We start from the raw sequence: 16,027 nt of genomic DNA, 5'->3' as shown, positions 1-16,027 counted from the left end.
TTGTAATATGCTAAAGTTGTAGGTTGGGGGGTTAACTACGGACCTTTTAAACAAAAGAAAAATCCCTTCTTGATTCCAAGTCCAAGTCCTTGGTTGTACGCAGGTCTGCAGGTTTTGTCGTTTTTTTTTCATCGTCCACCACTCCACCACTTCTTGATTTTGTTGATTCAGGCTAAACGGAGAAGTCGGCTGTTGATTTCAATGCAGCCGGGCATGCTACTGTCCATGTCATGCACGCTTGCTCCTCTCCGTGCCTGAATGATGCTCATTGCAGCCAGATGTAGATGTAATTTCACGCAGAGACCCTCCCCGTATTGCTGCTCGCTGCACCACCCAGCATCATGTACGGCCTCAACTGCTCGATAATCTCCGTCAACTCCTCGTTCTCATCCGCCGACGCTTCACCACTGCGGTCATGATCATCTCCTCCCCCATCCATTCCTGCATCTTCGTCCGCGTACCTACTATGCCCTTCTTCTTCTTCTTGTTCATCCATGTCATCATGCTCTTCCTCATCGCCGTAGTCCCTATCGTCATCGTACTCCCCGTCGTACCGGCCCGCACCGGGGAAGTATCCCGATAGACGCCGACCTCCTAGGCTTCTTAGTTCTTCATTTTCTTCCTCCCCTTCTTGTTCATATTGTTGTAGTCGTTGTTGTCCTTCTTCTTCTTCTTCTTCCATTCCTTCTTCCACAGCAGAGACATTCCCCCATGTAGAAGGCACATACGATATCCTATCGTCGATATTCACGCTCGATACCTGTCTGCTGTGTGTGGCCCCGTACCCTCCTCCGTACCCTCCTCCGTAACCCCGACCACCACCGTACGTGCTCCCCTCGTCAAACTGACTCCCGTATTCACTCGGCGGTATTTGTCCCACCAACCCTTCGCTCATGGGGATCGAATCGAGTGACGAGCCACGCGAGTGTATCGAGTCGTTCAAGTTCATCATATTGTTGTTCCCCCCCGCCGCCGCCGCCATAAGCCCACCGTGTACCATGCCACGTACAAAGCCACCTGGACCTGGTCCTACTGCTGATCCAGGGGTCCGAGGACTGGCTAGGCCCCGATCACTTCCGCTGCCGAGTTCGGATTGGATGACGCTTGCTTCGCCTACTTCGCCGAACTCGCCGAACTCTTCGTCTTCTTCTTCACCGCCGCCACCTCCGTCGCCGTCTTCCTGGTAGTAGTCGTCGTTGTCGTCGTCGCCGTAGTTGGAGGAGTCACTGTCGGTGTTGCTGGCCATGGCGAGTTCATCGGCTAAAGAGAGGCGGCGGCGGAGGGTGGGTGGGTCAAGCTGTTGGGACTGTGAGAGACCTCGGGAATGTTGTGGTCGTTCATCTGTTTGTCCGTTCATATCAGTACACCTTTAAACTTAAACCACTTAAACAAATCATGTCGAAAGTAATGAGACATACCCTCCTCCCTGATCCCCATCCCCACCATCCCATGCACCGTACTCCTCCGCACATTCGCTCTCGCCCTTTGATCAAACGCCTGGCCGGTCGGACTCATAGTCATGGCCTCCATCGAACCTCTTGATCCATGCGACCCCTGGCTCGACCTCAGATTCGAATATGACCGCGAATTGCCCAGCGTCGACGCGTAATCGGAAAAGTCCCCATCATCGTTAAACATGATGCTCCGCTTCCTGTGCATCATACCACCATTTGGCGCCGTCCCCGGCCGCTTTTGCTGGTTATAGCTACTCTGTCTCTGACCACCACCACCACGAGAATGAGCCTCTGCTTCATGGGGAGGTGGGATAGTAACGAGACTTATCCTCCTCGGCGGGCGCGGCCTCCAAGAGGTGGGACTAAGCTGGGCCGAATTTTGCGTGTGGCTGGTCTGAGGCCGGTTCTGATGGTTCTGGTTGTCACCACGGGGTGGTGGCTGCGACACAGGGACAGGCACCTCGCTGCTCGCATGACGGCGCTCAAGCTCAACGGCCCGGCGAAGGATGCGATCGTACCCTTCGTAAAAGTGCTGCTGGACAGGCTCAAAGTCGGCTCCGCCAGCGGCTCGGTCCACTTGCTTTATCAGCTGCAGTTGGCCCTCGGTGAACTCGAGTGATTCAATGGCGAGCTGAATGGCGGCGTTGACGCGCATTTCGGCACGTAGTTCCTGGATGACGGCCATGCTAACGCCTGGGTTCTCGGCGGCCAGGTCGCGGTATTCATAGGCGGGCTCGAAGCGTTCGGGGACGGGGGCGAGGCGGAGAGGCAAGGGAGGGCCGAGGGGCGGGAAGTCGGGTGAGATTTCCCCTTCTCCTTGTGTTGCTGTTGTTGTGGTGGTGGTGGTGGTGCCGGCTGGTGCTGATTCCGATCTGTTGAGTCCGGGTTTGACTACCTGTGGCAGTGTCTCATCCAGTTCCAGACTGAGGGTCCTGGTCTTCAACGACTCCTGGTGCTGCTTCATACTGAGACCGGCCTCGGCAGCATGAGGGCGTTCCAGGGTGACGAGTGTGTCGGCCAGGGCCCTCTGCAGGCCGCCGAGGGTGCCCGAGAGCACCTCGTTCCATCCCTTGGGGTACTCGTCATGCGGCAAGACCTCGGCCATGAACATGTTGAGGGCGTCTTGGAGGCTCTTGCCCATGAGCAGCATGGCGCCAACCAGGGCGTCCTTCTCGGAATCCTTGAGTGAGTGAGGCAGGTTCGCTTGTTTGAGTGTCTTGATGTGGCCGTCGAGCTGCTTGACAATTGTGACGGGGTTCTCGGCGGCGACCCGTTTGCGGTCCGCGTCACCGCGACGGAACAGCCATGTCCCGAGATCGGGCAGTGGAAGCACCGCCATTTGTTATTAGGCCCGGGTCCAGGACCGGGACCGTTTCCGGGTCGGCGGGTTCTCAATGACTTGTGTGTGCCGTGTGTCAAGTGTGCCCCGCATCGGCCGGATCCCAATATTGAGGGGAACCGGGCGCCGGGAGGGGAAAAAGGGGTAAAGATTGAGACAAGTACCACAAGACAAGTGATTCGCCGCCCTAACAAATGATGTCCGACATGAGGAATGTTGGCGGTTTGGACTCCAACTGGACAGGAAAGCCGTCTCCAACAACAAACAATCAGATAAACAATAGGTAGCCTTGGACCGTGGGCGTGGATGGATGGTGGCCTTGTTGAGGACAAGTGGTTTAGGTTGGGATCCATCCACATTGTGGATCTGGCGGTGTGCTGTCGTGGGCTGGACTGGCCGTTTGAGATTGGGGTTCTTTCTCAAGTCAATGAGAGGGTTGCTCCATTCGCCTTGTCAGGCCACACACATTGGTCAATTAAAGACCTGTCACTTCCACACCACAGCGACAATTGTTTTTGTTTTGGGGAATCCACTGGACCACATCCAGTGCCACGCGCCGCTGCTGTTGCCGCCAAAAGCGCAGGGAGGTGCAGGGTCTATCACGCTCTTTCCAGGGGACCGCTTCACACAAGACCCTGATATGCGGTGGGGTTCTCGTCACTGAGTGGTCCGGTGTTTTCTTGGTGGTCCCTAGTGAACTCCAGTGTTGAATTGCATTTCCCCGCACAGCACCGTATGTCACTGTCTGGGATTGACCAAGGGAAGGACAAACATCAACAGATGGAAGGAAAAAGACGGCCAAGAACAATAATGATGATGATCATGATGAAGATGAATGAATAAATGAAAAGGGTGAATAAGTTCTTGTGAGGGGGGCCATGTAAACACGACACGGCCCGATGCATCGGCGCCGACACCCGCCCTGGGCGTCTGGCATCGGAAGTCGGATCATGGCATGACAGAGCCAGGGAGATAATCACATGCTGAGTGGAAAGACACGAACACCGTAAGCAGCGCGAACATTGTTTGTCTTGTATGAATCAACTTTTGTCGATTTGAACTATCAAAACAAATTAAAAGGTAAATGGCCCACGGTAAAAAGAGGGAATCCTTTCTTGGATGAAGTTGAACTAAGAACCCCAAAAAAGAACGACAGCGACATCGTTGTCTCCCACCTTCCCCCAATAGGTCCCCCTCACCCAACGAAACAAATAGGGTTAGGGTCAACTTCCCCCATTTAACTACCTCTACCGACAGACATACACAAGAGCCCAAACATCGGGCACCCAGCTCAAAACCCCCAAATCCCCCAAATTACAGGTCACTTTTTCTCGAGGGTCATCACAGTGACAGCCGAAAGGAACGGTCCGAGGACTGACTACCTAGGTACCCGAGCCGCTGCACTCGCCTAAATCATGTGAACTATGGGATGGATTGTGTTCGCTACATGGTGTACTTACTTGTAGAGGTAGTGTAACCGAACCGCCGCCGTTACCCGTCGATACCTAAACTGGAATCAGGGTGGCACCGATAATATGGCAGCTCCCGCCTGGAGTAGCTTGGAACTAAGCTCAAGAGCATGGATAGGTAGGTACCTAATAAGAACAGCTTTGGACACCCAAGGACAAGGCAAAAACAAGTCGAAATGAACATCGTCCCTCGCTTTTGACGTCTAAAACCGTATGTATCAAAGGAGGGGTGGGACCTATCCGACTTTTGAGGTGGTTCTGTATACATACGAGGTGATGGTAATAGAGGTGGGTGGATGTTGGGGCGCAAGAGGGAGCTTTTGGCTGAGCGGAGTGTAGGTGAGGATGTTGTTGGTTTGGGGGATTGGGGGAGAGAGGATGATGAAGAGGAAGAGGAAGAGGGGCTGAGGGGGATGAAGAGGGAACAAAGAGAAGAAAAAGGCCAACTCTTCAACTTCACCTGAATCTACGAACTCGTTGTTGTGGCTTTGGTGTACAGAAGGTATGAGTTTATTAAGGTTGTGTTGTGGGAGAAGGTGATGTTAAAGATTCAAGATGGGCCTGATTGCTAGAGAAGAAGGACTGGTCATGGATAGGACGGCGGGTTGTATGGTGAAGCCGAAGCTGCGTACGAGGAGTCAGGTGACGGCGAGGGCGGCGGATGGGATGAGGATGCAAGTAGGGTTGGCGAAGGGCGTGGCGAGAGGCGTTGAGTGATGGGTGTGTGACTGTGAATAGGTTGGTAGGAGGAAGGGCCGGGGTTCGGAAGGGGTACTAGGTTGATAGGTTGATAGGTTAATAGAAACGCAAACAGTGTCAGGCACTCGCTTTCAGTATGTAGGAACTTTAAATCATAGCCAACGGTCAATTCATTTCAATATTCAAGACCCATCCACACGTCACGAAACCACGGTCCGCTTGTTATGTACACCCATCCATTTGACCCCATCCCCATTTCCGCCATCCCGCTGTCTCCGAAAAGGTATCATGCCAACGAAACAAATACAAATAGGTATCATAGAGACTAAGAAAGAAAAGAGTAGTCATGAGGACCTAAGCTGACGTTTTGGGCTTCTTCCTAATCAGTCCAGCTCCCAGAACATTTACCTTGGGCGCTTCAAGCACCAGTGGCTTGACAGCTTCACTTGGTGTTGCTGGTGTCCCATTCTCGGTAGAGGGGTCCTCTAACCCATTCGTCTTTACGTCCGCCGCGCCACTCTCAATAGCAGCCGGCTTCTTCTTCCTCACCAACCCCGTCAGATTGTTGACTGGAGCTGCGCTTCCCCGGTCAGCAGTGGCACTTGTCACGGTCTGGACCCGCCTCCCAACAACCTCATGTCCCCATTTGGCACCCATGCCAGCCTCGCTGATCCATCGCTTGGTGGCACTACAAGCCTTGCCCAGCGTCTCAAAATCAAGCTGCAGCAGCAGCTCCACCACGCGCTTGTAGTCATGCTCGTCCACGATTAGGTCGCCACGGCCCTCGGTCGGCCAATGGTAGTAGGCCGTGGTGTTTGGTCGCTTGAAGAGGTAATTCCGTTGGTGTTTCTTGACTTTGGGAACACGAGGCGTGATGCGACCTTTTAGCTTCTTTTTCTTCTCCTTCTCTGTCTTGCTGGTCTCCTTGGCCATGTCTGGCTGAGAATTCGTAATCTCTCCAGCTGTGAAAGAGGCCTTGAGTGGGCTGGCTTGTGGCGTACGGGCCGGCACATCAGCACGACGCTTTGGTGGAGTGGAAGGAGGGAAGGCGGTGGAAGCATCGAAAGAGCCGGTTGGGGTCATGAGTGGCGCGGATGCAAACGACGTTGCGAACGAAGCCGTCGTGGCTTGTGTCGCCTGCTCTTCTGTTTCCGACTTCTTGGGATCAAAGACCAGCCAAATGAACCCTGTCAATCGCCCGGATGAGCATTCCTGTCTGAAGGCCATGGTATCCCAGAACTGGTTCAATGTCCTAATGCTCTTCCAAGCCCCCATATCCTGCTTCCACTTTGCAGACTCCTCGTCAAGCTCATCCCTGTAACGCGACTTTGGGTCGTCTGGGTATCGCGGTATCAGACACCTAGGTGGTACCCAGTCGAATTTCTGGGTATAGTGGGATATCCTCTCCATGGGATGGCCAATTTCCCAGTCGTTGGCGCTGGTGACGGTCCGCGGAATAAAGGCGCGCATGTCCCGCTCTTCCAGACCAGGAACAAGGAGGTATCCCTTGGTAGCCGCGACCCGATCATCCTTGCGCTGATCTTCCAGAAGCGGGTTGAGAACACGACACCACCACTTGATGAGACCCCTATCGCTAAGAATGTGCTTCTCCCTGCCTGGCCCGATTCCGTCGTTTTCACCACTACCTGGGAAGAGGTACTGGCTCTGCGCACGGCCGAAGAGGTTGACGACAGAGACAATGTTCTTTCGCCGGCGATGTTGGATGAGGTAGGATACAAGGGTCGAGCTGACTTCGCTAATGGGAGAAGGACCTCCTCTCGGTAGTTTGAGAAGATGGAGATAACCGGTCGAGTCGGCCTTGGAGACGAACAGGACTGTCTGGAAGGCTGTGGTAAAGATGAACACCTCGATGGCGAAGGCGATAACTTGTTTTGTTGCCGTCTCGGTCGATTTTGCCTCGTCAGCGCCAGGGGAAGACCGCTTGACAGCACCAGTAACGGGGGCTTCGATCGAAAGGGCGAGGAAGTGCTTTTCGCAATAAGTCTTGTCGGCTTTCTCTCCCGGAGGAGGTACGAAGAGAGCATCGGTGCGGGTGGGTGGTGTCGATAGGTGGTGGATCGAGAACTTGAGGTCCTTTGGCAGCACAGAAGCAAGCTTCTCCAACAGTTCGTTTGTGGTGCTGCCACCAGCATTCACCTGGTTGGAGGAGGAGCTCATCTTGGCCGAGGAAGAGTCGCGATCGCGTTTGGAGACGGTGGAATTGCGGGTGCTGAGATGGTCAGTGAGGTCACAGACCAGAGCACATGGTGACTAGGTAGGTATGGATGAGCATGGAGTGCCTTGGGGAAGAGTAGGTAGCCTTTTGTTTGACGAAAAGCAGTGCTGGGGAAGAAGAAGGGAAGAGATGAAAGGAAGTCCAACTGCAAGGGACGCGACAAGAAAGCACTAACAGCCCCAGGCACTGAACCAACAGTGGAGGTGCCCTGGACGCGACAGGGCTGCCCGCGCCGTGTAAATCGATTGGTTTGCGGACCTGAGCTTCCCCTGCTCTTTGCAGTTCTTCTCAAAGGTACCTGATCGATGTACCTTTTTGAGCAACAGGACGGAACGGGAGGGAAGAAGGAAGGTCAAGCTAACCTTAGGCGGCTAGCTCTTGGGAGAACTGAGGCCCCGCACTTTACTGAGCCTGGAGAATTGCCCAATGGTCGAGTCGACAGCCAAAGTCCAAGTCTGGAGAACCCAAGTACTTGTGAAGTGACCATCCGTCAACGCACAGACCACCCGAGCTAGGCCCGCCCGTATCGAAGCCTGCCGAGGGGTCCATCCAGTCCAGTCCCGTCCCTCGATCGGTCGCAAAAAATTCCCGTCTTGCCGTCCCACTCCAGGCACGCGAACGGACCCGGAGCCTTGCCTTGGGACTTTGGACTTTCCGCACAGCGACCCGTCGAACCACTCAGCCTGTGCACCGACCGCGCCGAGCCGATAAGTCAGCCGCGCGACATCTTTCCTTGAAGGACTCCGGAATCTTTGGTGGTGGTGTTTTGCGAGCCAGTGTGGAAACGGGCGCCCATCCGACCTCGACCTCTTTCTACCCCACGACCCCGTCACATCCATCCACATCTCCATCCATACCTTCAACCTCGTAGTAGTATCTCCACGGTCTCGCCTCGGGTGGTCGCATCTCCAGTCGCATCCAAAATAAAAGAAAAAAATAGACCACAATGGCCGCCCTCACACCCTCCCGTTCCGTCTTCGCCTCGACGTGCAAGACTGTTGCCCAGCAATGCTCTAGGCGACCTGTCGCTGTCCAACAACTCGCTGCCGTCCCCGTCGCCCGCCAGGTCTCGTCGTCGTCGGCTGTCCAACAAGAACAAGATGCTTCCGGCAGCAGCAGCTCGCAGCAGCCCAGGCCAAGGTGGTCCTACACCCCCGAGCGCATGAAGGGCCCCGGTTTCTCCCTCAACCTCGTCAAGGACCCCAGGCGCAAGCAGTGGATGGTCAACAGCGACCCGGCAAAGTTGGATGCCTTTTACGACGCCTTCCTTGGCCAGGGCGGCAGCAGGATGCTATCAGAGGAGACCAAGTGGCTGGCCGTCACCCACAAGAGTTTCGACTACGGAAGGAGAGGTTACAACACAAGGCTGGCTTTCCTCGGTACGTTCTGGCAGTGGTCTCAGTCGCAAGAGGAAATATTTGGGGAGACGGATATCTCGCGACGGAAACAACAATACAGACCACGGCTAACAAATTTCTGTCAGGCCGTCAAATAATCGCCCTCGAGACGACCCGCTCTATTCTCACCAGCCCCGTCCTTAACGAGCCCATCGTCGACAAGTACGGCCGCACGCCCTACAACCACGCCGCCCTGGCCAACATCGACAAGCTCATCTACACGCAACCGCTAGACATTATGGACAAGACCAAGATCGCACGGATGGGCATCGACTTTGGCTTGCTCACCGTCATGCGGTGGAAGCCCAGAATGGTAACACCCTCATGTCTTCATCCCAGAGCTTGCTACTTGCTAACACGAAACCTTGTGTAATTCTTTAGCCCGAAGATCTCGAATCCTCCGGTGTCGTCGTCGTCCTCAACTCCACCCTCTTCGCCATCATTGGCGCCATCTCGTTAGAAAAGGGTGCCGCTGTCGCTCAGCGCATCGTCAGAGAGAAGATCCTCAAGAGGCTCGGAGCGTGAGGAGCGCGAAGAAGAGAGAAAACAGAAAGTGAAGAAAGAGAAGAAGCATCCCTTTATTGTATACACCCCTGTACTATATCGATGGGCATAGAGGCTGGCATAATCCCGCATACCCATTTCATACCTGCGGGCCGGAGTCCAGAATGATTATTGTTTGCATGCAAGACGGTTCGATCAAGTTCTTGAGGACTGCGACATTGCATCTTGAGCATCGGGGGGTGCTGAAGTGTGTTGCATGTGATGGACTAACCGTGGAGCTAACAGCAGAGAAGGCAAACGACGTGACATCGGACCACGAAGGAGCCGGCAGAGAAACATCTCACTCGCTTGAATTCAACAGCCGACAGACCATAACGTATCGCATTACCAGCGGTAACTTGCCAACCTTCAAAGGACCCGATTGTCAGCAACTCTCCACCCCCTTTCAACAACCATCGACCATCTTCACACTCGGAGCAGCTCGACCACTTTCAGGACTTTCTGGCGTTCCTCACACACGTTCTTGCTCACTGGTACTCAACCCCGCGCCGCACTCTCCTATCTTAAAGGCAACACATGTCGGTATCTGATGGTGGAAAAGCGCGGTATCGTATACATTGGCGGCTAGCAACAGACTTTCAAGAGCATTTTCCAACCTTCCCTGAGGCGGGCACAACCGATTTGAGTTAGGGGAAAGCACCACGCACAAGAGTCGAAGAGAAACACCATAAGGCAAGGACTAACTGTCAACTTGGGGACCAACCTACAAGGCACAATGAAGCAAATGACACGTTGTATTTGCTTTATGTCCATTTTTTTAGAGCCAGTGAATGGTCTTACCCCCTTTTCTTTGTTTATCTGCGTCAAGCGCATCTTTAACCGTGGCGGTCGAGGAGCGAGTGAAACCCTAACCCTCATTATTTGTCAGATGTGCACGAGCCACCCTTGAGAAGTCCACTAACAAGTCGGAAGATCGCTGGAGTTATCTCGGCCTTTTGGAAATTTCACCATCTCAGAACGGTGAATTCTGAAATCACCACTTTCCAACCTCTCACCTACCCTGGCAAAGATTCTTTGTCGGAACATCACTGGTCATTCCTTTGGACTCAAACAATTATCTCGCTCATTCAACTACCGTTGCCCGCCATGGCCACCACCACGGATACCGTACCCGCCGGTGACTTTGAGCAGCAAACTCAAAAGTTCCTTGAATGGTTCACAAGCCAACCCGGCGCCACCTTTCACAAGGACATCAAGCTTGTTGATCTGAGAGACAAGAGCGCCGGCCGTGGTATTAGTGAGTTTTTCTCCTTTCCAACTCAACCCAGTCGCGAAATATCGCCAAGTGTCCTTCACCTCTCATGTCAATCCACTCCTTCTCAACTTAAAGCTCACGACTTTCACCACCTTATCCTCACACCCCTCTACTATCTACACTATCAAACAATCACTAACACCCTCCTCCCAGTCGCAACCGCCCCCATCCCCGCCGACACAACCCTCTTCACCATCCCCCGCGCCTCCATCCTCTGCGCCACCACCTCCCCCCTCGCCAAAAAGCTCCCGCACCTCTTCAAAGGACCCGCCGAACCCACCGTCGCCGAGGAATCCCCCTCCCACACCGCCGACGCCGACGACGAGCCGCCCTCCCCCGAAAATGACGACGACGACGCGGAAGACTCCCAGTCCCAGGACTCCTGGACTTTACTCATCCTGATTCTCATGCACGAGTACCTCCAGGGTTCTTCTTCAAATTGGTCCCCTTACTTGTCTATTCTCCCGCACCAGTTCGACACGCCCATGTTTTGGACTGAGGCGGAACTGGCCGAGTTGCAAGCTAGTGCGCTAGTAGCCAAAGTAGGCAAGGACGAGGCGGATAAGATGATTCGCACGAAAATCGTCAAGGTGGTGCAAGAGAATGAAGACGTTTTCTACCCTGCGGGAACACCAAAGACACAAAGGTTGGATGAGGGGGAATTGTTGAAGCTGGGACATAGGATGGGGTCGGCGATCATGGCGTATGCTTTTGATTTGGCTAAGGAGGAGGATGACGACGAAGATGAAGAAGAGGAAGAAGATGGGTGGGTCGAGGATAAAATCGGGGGAATGAATGATACGATGGGGATGGTGCCCATGGCGGATATGCTCAATGCCGATGCGGTGTTTAATGCGCATATTAATCATGGAGAGGCGTGCCTGACAGCTACGTCGCTGAGGGAGATCAAAGAAGGGGAGGAGATTCTTAATTATTATGGGCCGTTGAGCAGTGCGGAGCTGTTGAGAAGGTATGGCTATGTCACGCCGAATCATGCGCGGTATGATGTGGTGGAGGTGGGGTGGGGGTTGGTGGAAGGGGGCTTGAAGAAGATGGTGGAGGGAATAAAGGGGAGGAAGAAGGAGGTGGATTGGGCAAAGGTCGAGGAGTTGGTTGAGGAGCAGAAGGAGGAGGAGGGAGAGTGGGAGGATAGTTTTGTGTTGGAACGACAGAGCGAGGATCCGGATTCGGAGGGGCAAGTCCACGGTGAAGCGGAGTTTATGGGATTGCCGGAGGAGTTGGAGGAGCAGGTCAAGACGTACCTGAAGGCTGTGAAGAAGGTGGTCGGGACGGGGGATAGGGCGGTGGCGGAGGCGTTGGGGAATAAGACTGTGAGGAAGGAGATCTTGTTGGGTGGCGTGAGGAAGGCGTTGGAGGAGAGGGAGGGGCAGTATGCTACGAGTTTGGAGGAGGATGAGAAGGTTCTTGCGGGGATTGAGGGCGGGAGGCCGACGACGAGGAAGGAGATGGCTGTGTGGGTTAGGGCGGGCGAGAAGAGGATTATTAGGGAGGCTGTGGCGTGGGTCAAGAAGCAGGAAAAGGAGTTGATCAAGGAGAAGGGTCAGGAGAAGGATGAACCTTCTGCCAAGAGGAGGAAGGCTTAGAGCAAGATTTAGTTGTTGTTGGAAGTACATCTACGGGTATGTTGTTCATCCATCGCATTCCTTGTCCATGTCGTCGTCTTTGCATCGTGTTCCCTACCAAGTCCATGTCAGCTTCTTCCACCACAGCCTTAGCCGGCAACCTACTTCTAAACTTCCCTCGGCATCCCTTTCTGTCACAATGTTAGGAAAACTCTACTTTACCAGTCCTCAAGAAGCATTTACCTCTTATCCCCCATCATTCCTTAGGTACCAGACTGTGCCACATCTGGACCCTCTCCTGGGGCTTCCTCTCGTTCTTCAAGCACCGGAAGCACTGGTAGCACTGGTAGTGCCGAAAGCACTGCGGGCACTGCGAGTTCTGGGGCGGCAAGTGCTGCATTTGCCCACCAGCCTGATGGGGTCGGTCACCTCCGTGACAGGGATGCAAGGCGGCGGGTATTTTTCGTCCTTGGGGTTCATCAAGGTGCGCTTCAACTTGGTCTGGCACTGAGACTCGCACCATTCGGTGTGGCCGCAGACCACGAAGAGGTATTGCTTTTTGGTGCACATCTTGTTGTTTTGTGAGTGCAGAGCTTGTTGCTTGTGTTGTGTTTCTTTGAGTGAAAGTCTAGGTGCGCTTTCTTTGCTCGGTTCTTGGTTTTTTGGGTCAAAAAGTGTTCTTGGAAGAGAGCGACAAAGTTGAGGGTTCTTGAGAGGGTGCTTTATAGCTTTCTTGTGAACTTGTCGGAGGAGTAATCGACATGCTTTCGTGCTATTGTCAGAACTTCACAATAGCCTCGTCTCGTTGAGTTCAGACTGAATAAGCACGCGTACAAAATCTATCACGCGGTTCCCATGGTTCTGTTATCTGATGTTCCTACCTAGTCGTGTCAACGGTATAGCCGATAACGACTACCTCTAGCGAGTGCTATTGAGGAACGAACTCTTATGTTTCTTCTTTTCATCCCTTCCTCAACGCGTTCAGGACTATCGGATAAAGGTACCATTCTCGTGCCAACTTCTTTACACACTGACAAGCCTCTCTCTATTAATTGAGGTCAAACGAGTTAAGACAGCCGCCATGAGACACAGACTGACAGACTGACAGACCAGAGCTTCTGGATTCATGGGCCGTCGTCTCGCTTCATCTTGGGATCACATAGCCCATTCACAGACCTGGCCTTGCTCGTATAGTTAGCAATACCTTACGCTCAATGATCCACCAGCACTCGCCATTCACGACCATGAAACAAACCAGGGGCAGTTTGACAGGATAAGGAACTCAGCCTTCCATTACTATAAGTAAACAACACGACACAACACAAGGCACAATAAACGCCCTTGGTCAGGTGGTATCTTCTTATTGCCTCGATCACCGCAAACCACCGGAAAAGCTCCCAGTTATTACCTCCTTCTACCTACTTCTACCTGTTCACACCACACCACCCCCCATTCACCACCACCACACCACCAGACCACCAAGCCCCATCAGCCCACCCCCTACCCCCCACAAAATGTGCACAGTAACCTACAACGAAATTAAATGCTCCCTCTGCAAGACCCTGATCAAATCCGAGGTCGACCGCAGTAAATGCTACGAAGTCTGGAACTCCGAGTTCACCATGAATCCCCTAGATTTCGGGGGGTGTAAAGAAGGCCAGACATCGGTGACGAAGACGAAGGAGGAAGGGATGTGTGATGGATGTAAGAAAAAGATAAATGATGAGGTTGATGCGTGGAAGGCGGCGGCGATGGGTGCGCTATAATTGAGATGGGAGGTGAGGTGAGGAGCAGGGCTGGTGAGGAGGAGGTGAGCAGGTGAGGAGGGAGGAGGGAGGAAAAGGGATGATGCTTAAATTGGTTCTGGTTCTTATGATTGGTAATGACTGGATGGATGTAGGCTGGTTGTGCGGTGACGTTGGGGGTGGAAGTTGGAATGAAGGGGATGGGTTTTGGTTGCGAGGACTTGATTGTAGAGGTATATTCTACAAGACACATAGAGGTAAGGTACCTAGTTAAGGAAGGCAGGTGATTGAGAACTTTCAAATTCCTTGGCAGTCACCTCTGTCCATCTTTGGATTATGAAGGTATAGTCCGTTTGCAGGACGCAGACCCGACCTTACCGGGGCGTGTTGTTTCAATTCCTGACACTCAATGATTCACCAACCCTCGCCATTCACAACCATGAAGCAGAAAAGCAGCAGCGGCAAGAAACTCGCAACCTATACTTAATAGAAGTAACATGCCCGAACAATACAACGAACAATCAAGGCATCACCAAGCCACCGGAGTAACCAGCTTATTACCACTTTCATTCACACTTCCAATTACAGCCCCCCTTCCCATTCCCATTCCCAATATAGTCCCACCCCCCAGCAAAATGTGCACAATAACCTTCAACGAAACCTACTGCTCCCACTGCAAGAACCTCGTCCAATCCGACATCGACCGAAACACCTGCTACGAAGTGCTCAAAGCGGAGCACACGGCCAAACCACTGGCGTTTGGTGGATGTAAAGACGGGCAGACGACGGAGACGACTACGAAAGAGGTGGATATGTGTGGTGATTGTAAGGCTAAGGATAGGGGTGCGAATGTCTGGAAGGGGTCGTCGATGGGGGCACCGCCGGATATGCCGCAGTGGTAGAAGTACCTTAGTGATTATACTAGGGAAAAGAGAAGGGGGATGGGGTTGGGGATGAGGGGGGAAAGGGTAGAGGTAATGGGGCAGGTGATGACATGAGGGAAGATAGGAAGGACAGGGGCATGGAAGCAAAGGGGGTGCTTGATTAGTTCCGTGATTGATGGACCGGGTGGATGTATGGTTGTGAGTTACGTGGTGTTGGGGATGAGAGCGATGTTTTTTTATTTGCAAGTAGGTAGATGGATACTACCCCTAGAGGTGGTAGAGGTATATTTGGCCTCCTGGATTTGTCATTTTAGGTATTTTTAAAGGTTTATTGTTTGCCGTTAGTATTCTGCTTCTTCTTTGTTTTTTCTCCTTCAGCGCTCTTTTGCTACCAGGGGCAGGTAGATCCATTTTCTTCCCTGGTTTTCCCACAACTGACACTTGCTGTATGTAAGCCTTGGATTCACACTACGGAACTACAAAGGGATCAAAGAAAAAAAAACAATATTCGAATATCTGGTTGTTACCTACGACTACCTCTAGCATTGGGTTGATAGAAGTACCAAAATCGATTGCCTGGCCTGCAGGTTAGGTAAAGACTCCTTACTTCTGTATCCTCCTGTCTTTGACCGAATCTCATTTCGTTACCCAAAATCAACCTTCCCATTTACCGGGAAACTGGGCATCCATGACCTTGAACAATCCGCCACGACCATGTACTATCTACCTAGACCCCAATTGGATCCTGATCCACAGGTACCCTACATGTAAGGTACCTACCTACTTAATTCTCGACTCAATGGAAGCCAGGACATACCTAACTCTCCTTAGCAAGCGCAGCATCCCGGTCGTACATCGTGATATGCAACGCGACCTCCGTACCGTGATCATCTCTCTTCATAATGGCCTCCACCTTGGATTCATCAACCGATCTTGAGCCTTTGCTCGTACCCATTTTTGAAATGGGGCAGATACTGGTGGTCGACGCCGAGCAGCTGTCCAGCAAAGTACCCTCCTCGTGGATATCAACGGTCTTCTTGAGGTTTGGACAGCTGGCTGGATCATAACCCTCATTGAGTTTGTGCTCCTTGATGCCCTCGGGAAGTGCGAGGAAGGGCGCGGATTTCAATCTATCGGGACAAATAGTTGCGGAGCCGACTAGGCAGCGGCACAAGCAGCGGTATCGTGCGAGCCAGTGGCACATTGTTTTTGTCTTGAGACTGGTGATTGTTGATAGAGGTAGCGTGTGGGGATGATCACTGCTGTGTGCAGGTGTGCGTCGGTTTTGGGCCGAGGTTGAGAGATAGAGGGAGGGTGAATGTTGATGTAGTGGTATTTGACGGGCTGGGGATTTGGTTCCTGCCAGTTTCGCAATGAGAAAGATTTGGTGAAGGTATACTGG

At 53.0% G+C, this 16,027-nt stretch overlaps 8 protein-coding genes across 8 annotated transcripts; 4 read left to right on the top strand and 4 right to left on the bottom strand.

Moving 5' to 3' along the window:
• Window positions 1-75: 75 nt before the first annotated feature.
• NEUTE1DRAFT_120495 (uncharacterized protein) lies at window positions 76-2,793 on the bottom strand (the record flags this gene model as incomplete). The annotated part of the gene is made up of 2 exons (XM_009850302.1): window positions 76-1,341; window positions 1,419-2,793. The coding sequence occupies 2 exons, from the start codon at window positions 2,791-2,793 to the stop codon at window positions 293-295; spliced, it is 2,424 nt and encodes an 807-aa protein (XP_009848604.1).
• Window positions 2,794-4,475: 1,682 nt separating this feature from the next.
• Window positions 4,476-4,774, top strand: NEUTE1DRAFT_116157 (uncharacterized protein; the record flags this gene model as incomplete). The annotated part of the gene is made up of 2 exons (XM_009850301.1): window positions 4,476-4,541; window positions 4,574-4,774. 2 exons carry the CDS (start codon window positions 4,476-4,478, stop codon window positions 4,724-4,726), a joined length of 219 nt encoding a protein of 72 aa, XP_009848603.1.
• Window positions 4,775-5,315: 541 nt separating this feature from the next.
• NEUTE1DRAFT_77663 (uncharacterized protein) lies at window positions 5,316-7,232 on the bottom strand (the record flags this gene model as incomplete). The annotated part of the gene is made up of 2 exons (XM_009850300.1): window positions 5,316-5,369; window positions 5,466-7,232. The coding sequence occupies 2 exons, from the start codon at window positions 7,137-7,139 to the stop codon at window positions 5,316-5,318; spliced, it is 1,728 nt and encodes a 575-aa protein (XP_009848602.1).
• Window positions 7,233-7,913: 681 nt separating this feature from the next.
• On the top strand, window positions 7,914-9,257 carry NEUTE1DRAFT_116156 (uncharacterized protein; the record flags this gene model as incomplete). The annotated part of the gene is made up of 3 exons (XM_009850299.1): window positions 7,914-8,576; window positions 8,681-8,907; window positions 8,976-9,257. The coding sequence occupies 3 exons, from the start codon at window positions 8,144-8,146 to the stop codon at window positions 9,117-9,119; spliced, it is 804 nt and encodes a 267-aa protein (XP_009848601.1).
• A 987-nt stretch (window positions 9,258-10,244) lies between these two features.
• On the top strand, window positions 10,245-12,082 carry NEUTE1DRAFT_58975 (uncharacterized protein; the record flags this gene model as incomplete). Its single annotated transcript, XM_009849094.1, has 2 exons — window positions 10,245-10,395; window positions 10,567-12,082. The coding sequence occupies 2 exons, from the start codon at window positions 10,245-10,247 to the stop codon at window positions 12,015-12,017; spliced, it is 1,602 nt and encodes a 533-aa protein (XP_009847396.1).
• Window positions 12,083-12,110: 28 nt separating this feature from the next.
• On the bottom strand, window positions 12,111-12,566 carry NEUTE1DRAFT_34114 (uncharacterized protein; the record flags this gene model as incomplete). The annotated part of the gene is made up of 2 exons (XM_009848741.1): window positions 12,111-12,187; window positions 12,323-12,566. 2 exons carry the CDS (start codon window positions 12,564-12,566, stop codon window positions 12,111-12,113), a joined length of 321 nt encoding a protein of 106 aa, XP_009847043.1.
• Window positions 12,567-13,510: 944 nt separating this feature from the next.
• NEUTE1DRAFT_108031 (uncharacterized protein) lies at window positions 13,511-14,643 on the top strand (the record flags this gene model as incomplete). Its single annotated transcript, XM_009850298.1, has 3 exons — window positions 13,511-13,700; window positions 13,897-13,998; window positions 14,330-14,643. The coding sequence occupies 3 exons, from the start codon at window positions 13,511-13,513 to the stop codon at window positions 14,641-14,643; spliced, it is 606 nt and encodes a 201-aa protein (XP_009848600.1).
• A 799-nt stretch (window positions 14,644-15,442) lies between these two features.
• Window positions 15,443-15,829, bottom strand: NEUTE1DRAFT_108030 (uncharacterized protein; the record flags this gene model as incomplete). Its single annotated transcript, XM_009850297.1, has 1 exon — window positions 15,443-15,829. The coding sequence occupies one exon, from the start codon at window positions 15,827-15,829 to the stop codon at window positions 15,443-15,445; it is 387 nt and encodes a 128-aa protein (XP_009848599.1).
• Window positions 15,830-16,027: the final 198 nt, after the last annotated feature.

This window comes from Neurospora tetrasperma, assembly GCF_000213175.1.
Source record: "Neurospora tetrasperma FGSC 2508 unplaced genomic scaffold NEUTE1scaffold_1, whole genome shotgun sequence".
In the NCBI taxonomy this organism is placed as follows: Eukaryota; Fungi; Ascomycota; class Sordariomycetes; order Sordariales; family Sordariaceae; genus Neurospora; species Neurospora tetrasperma.
The sequence above is the reverse complement of the archived record's forward strand: the minus strand, read 5'-3'. Positions and strand labels throughout refer to the sequence as shown.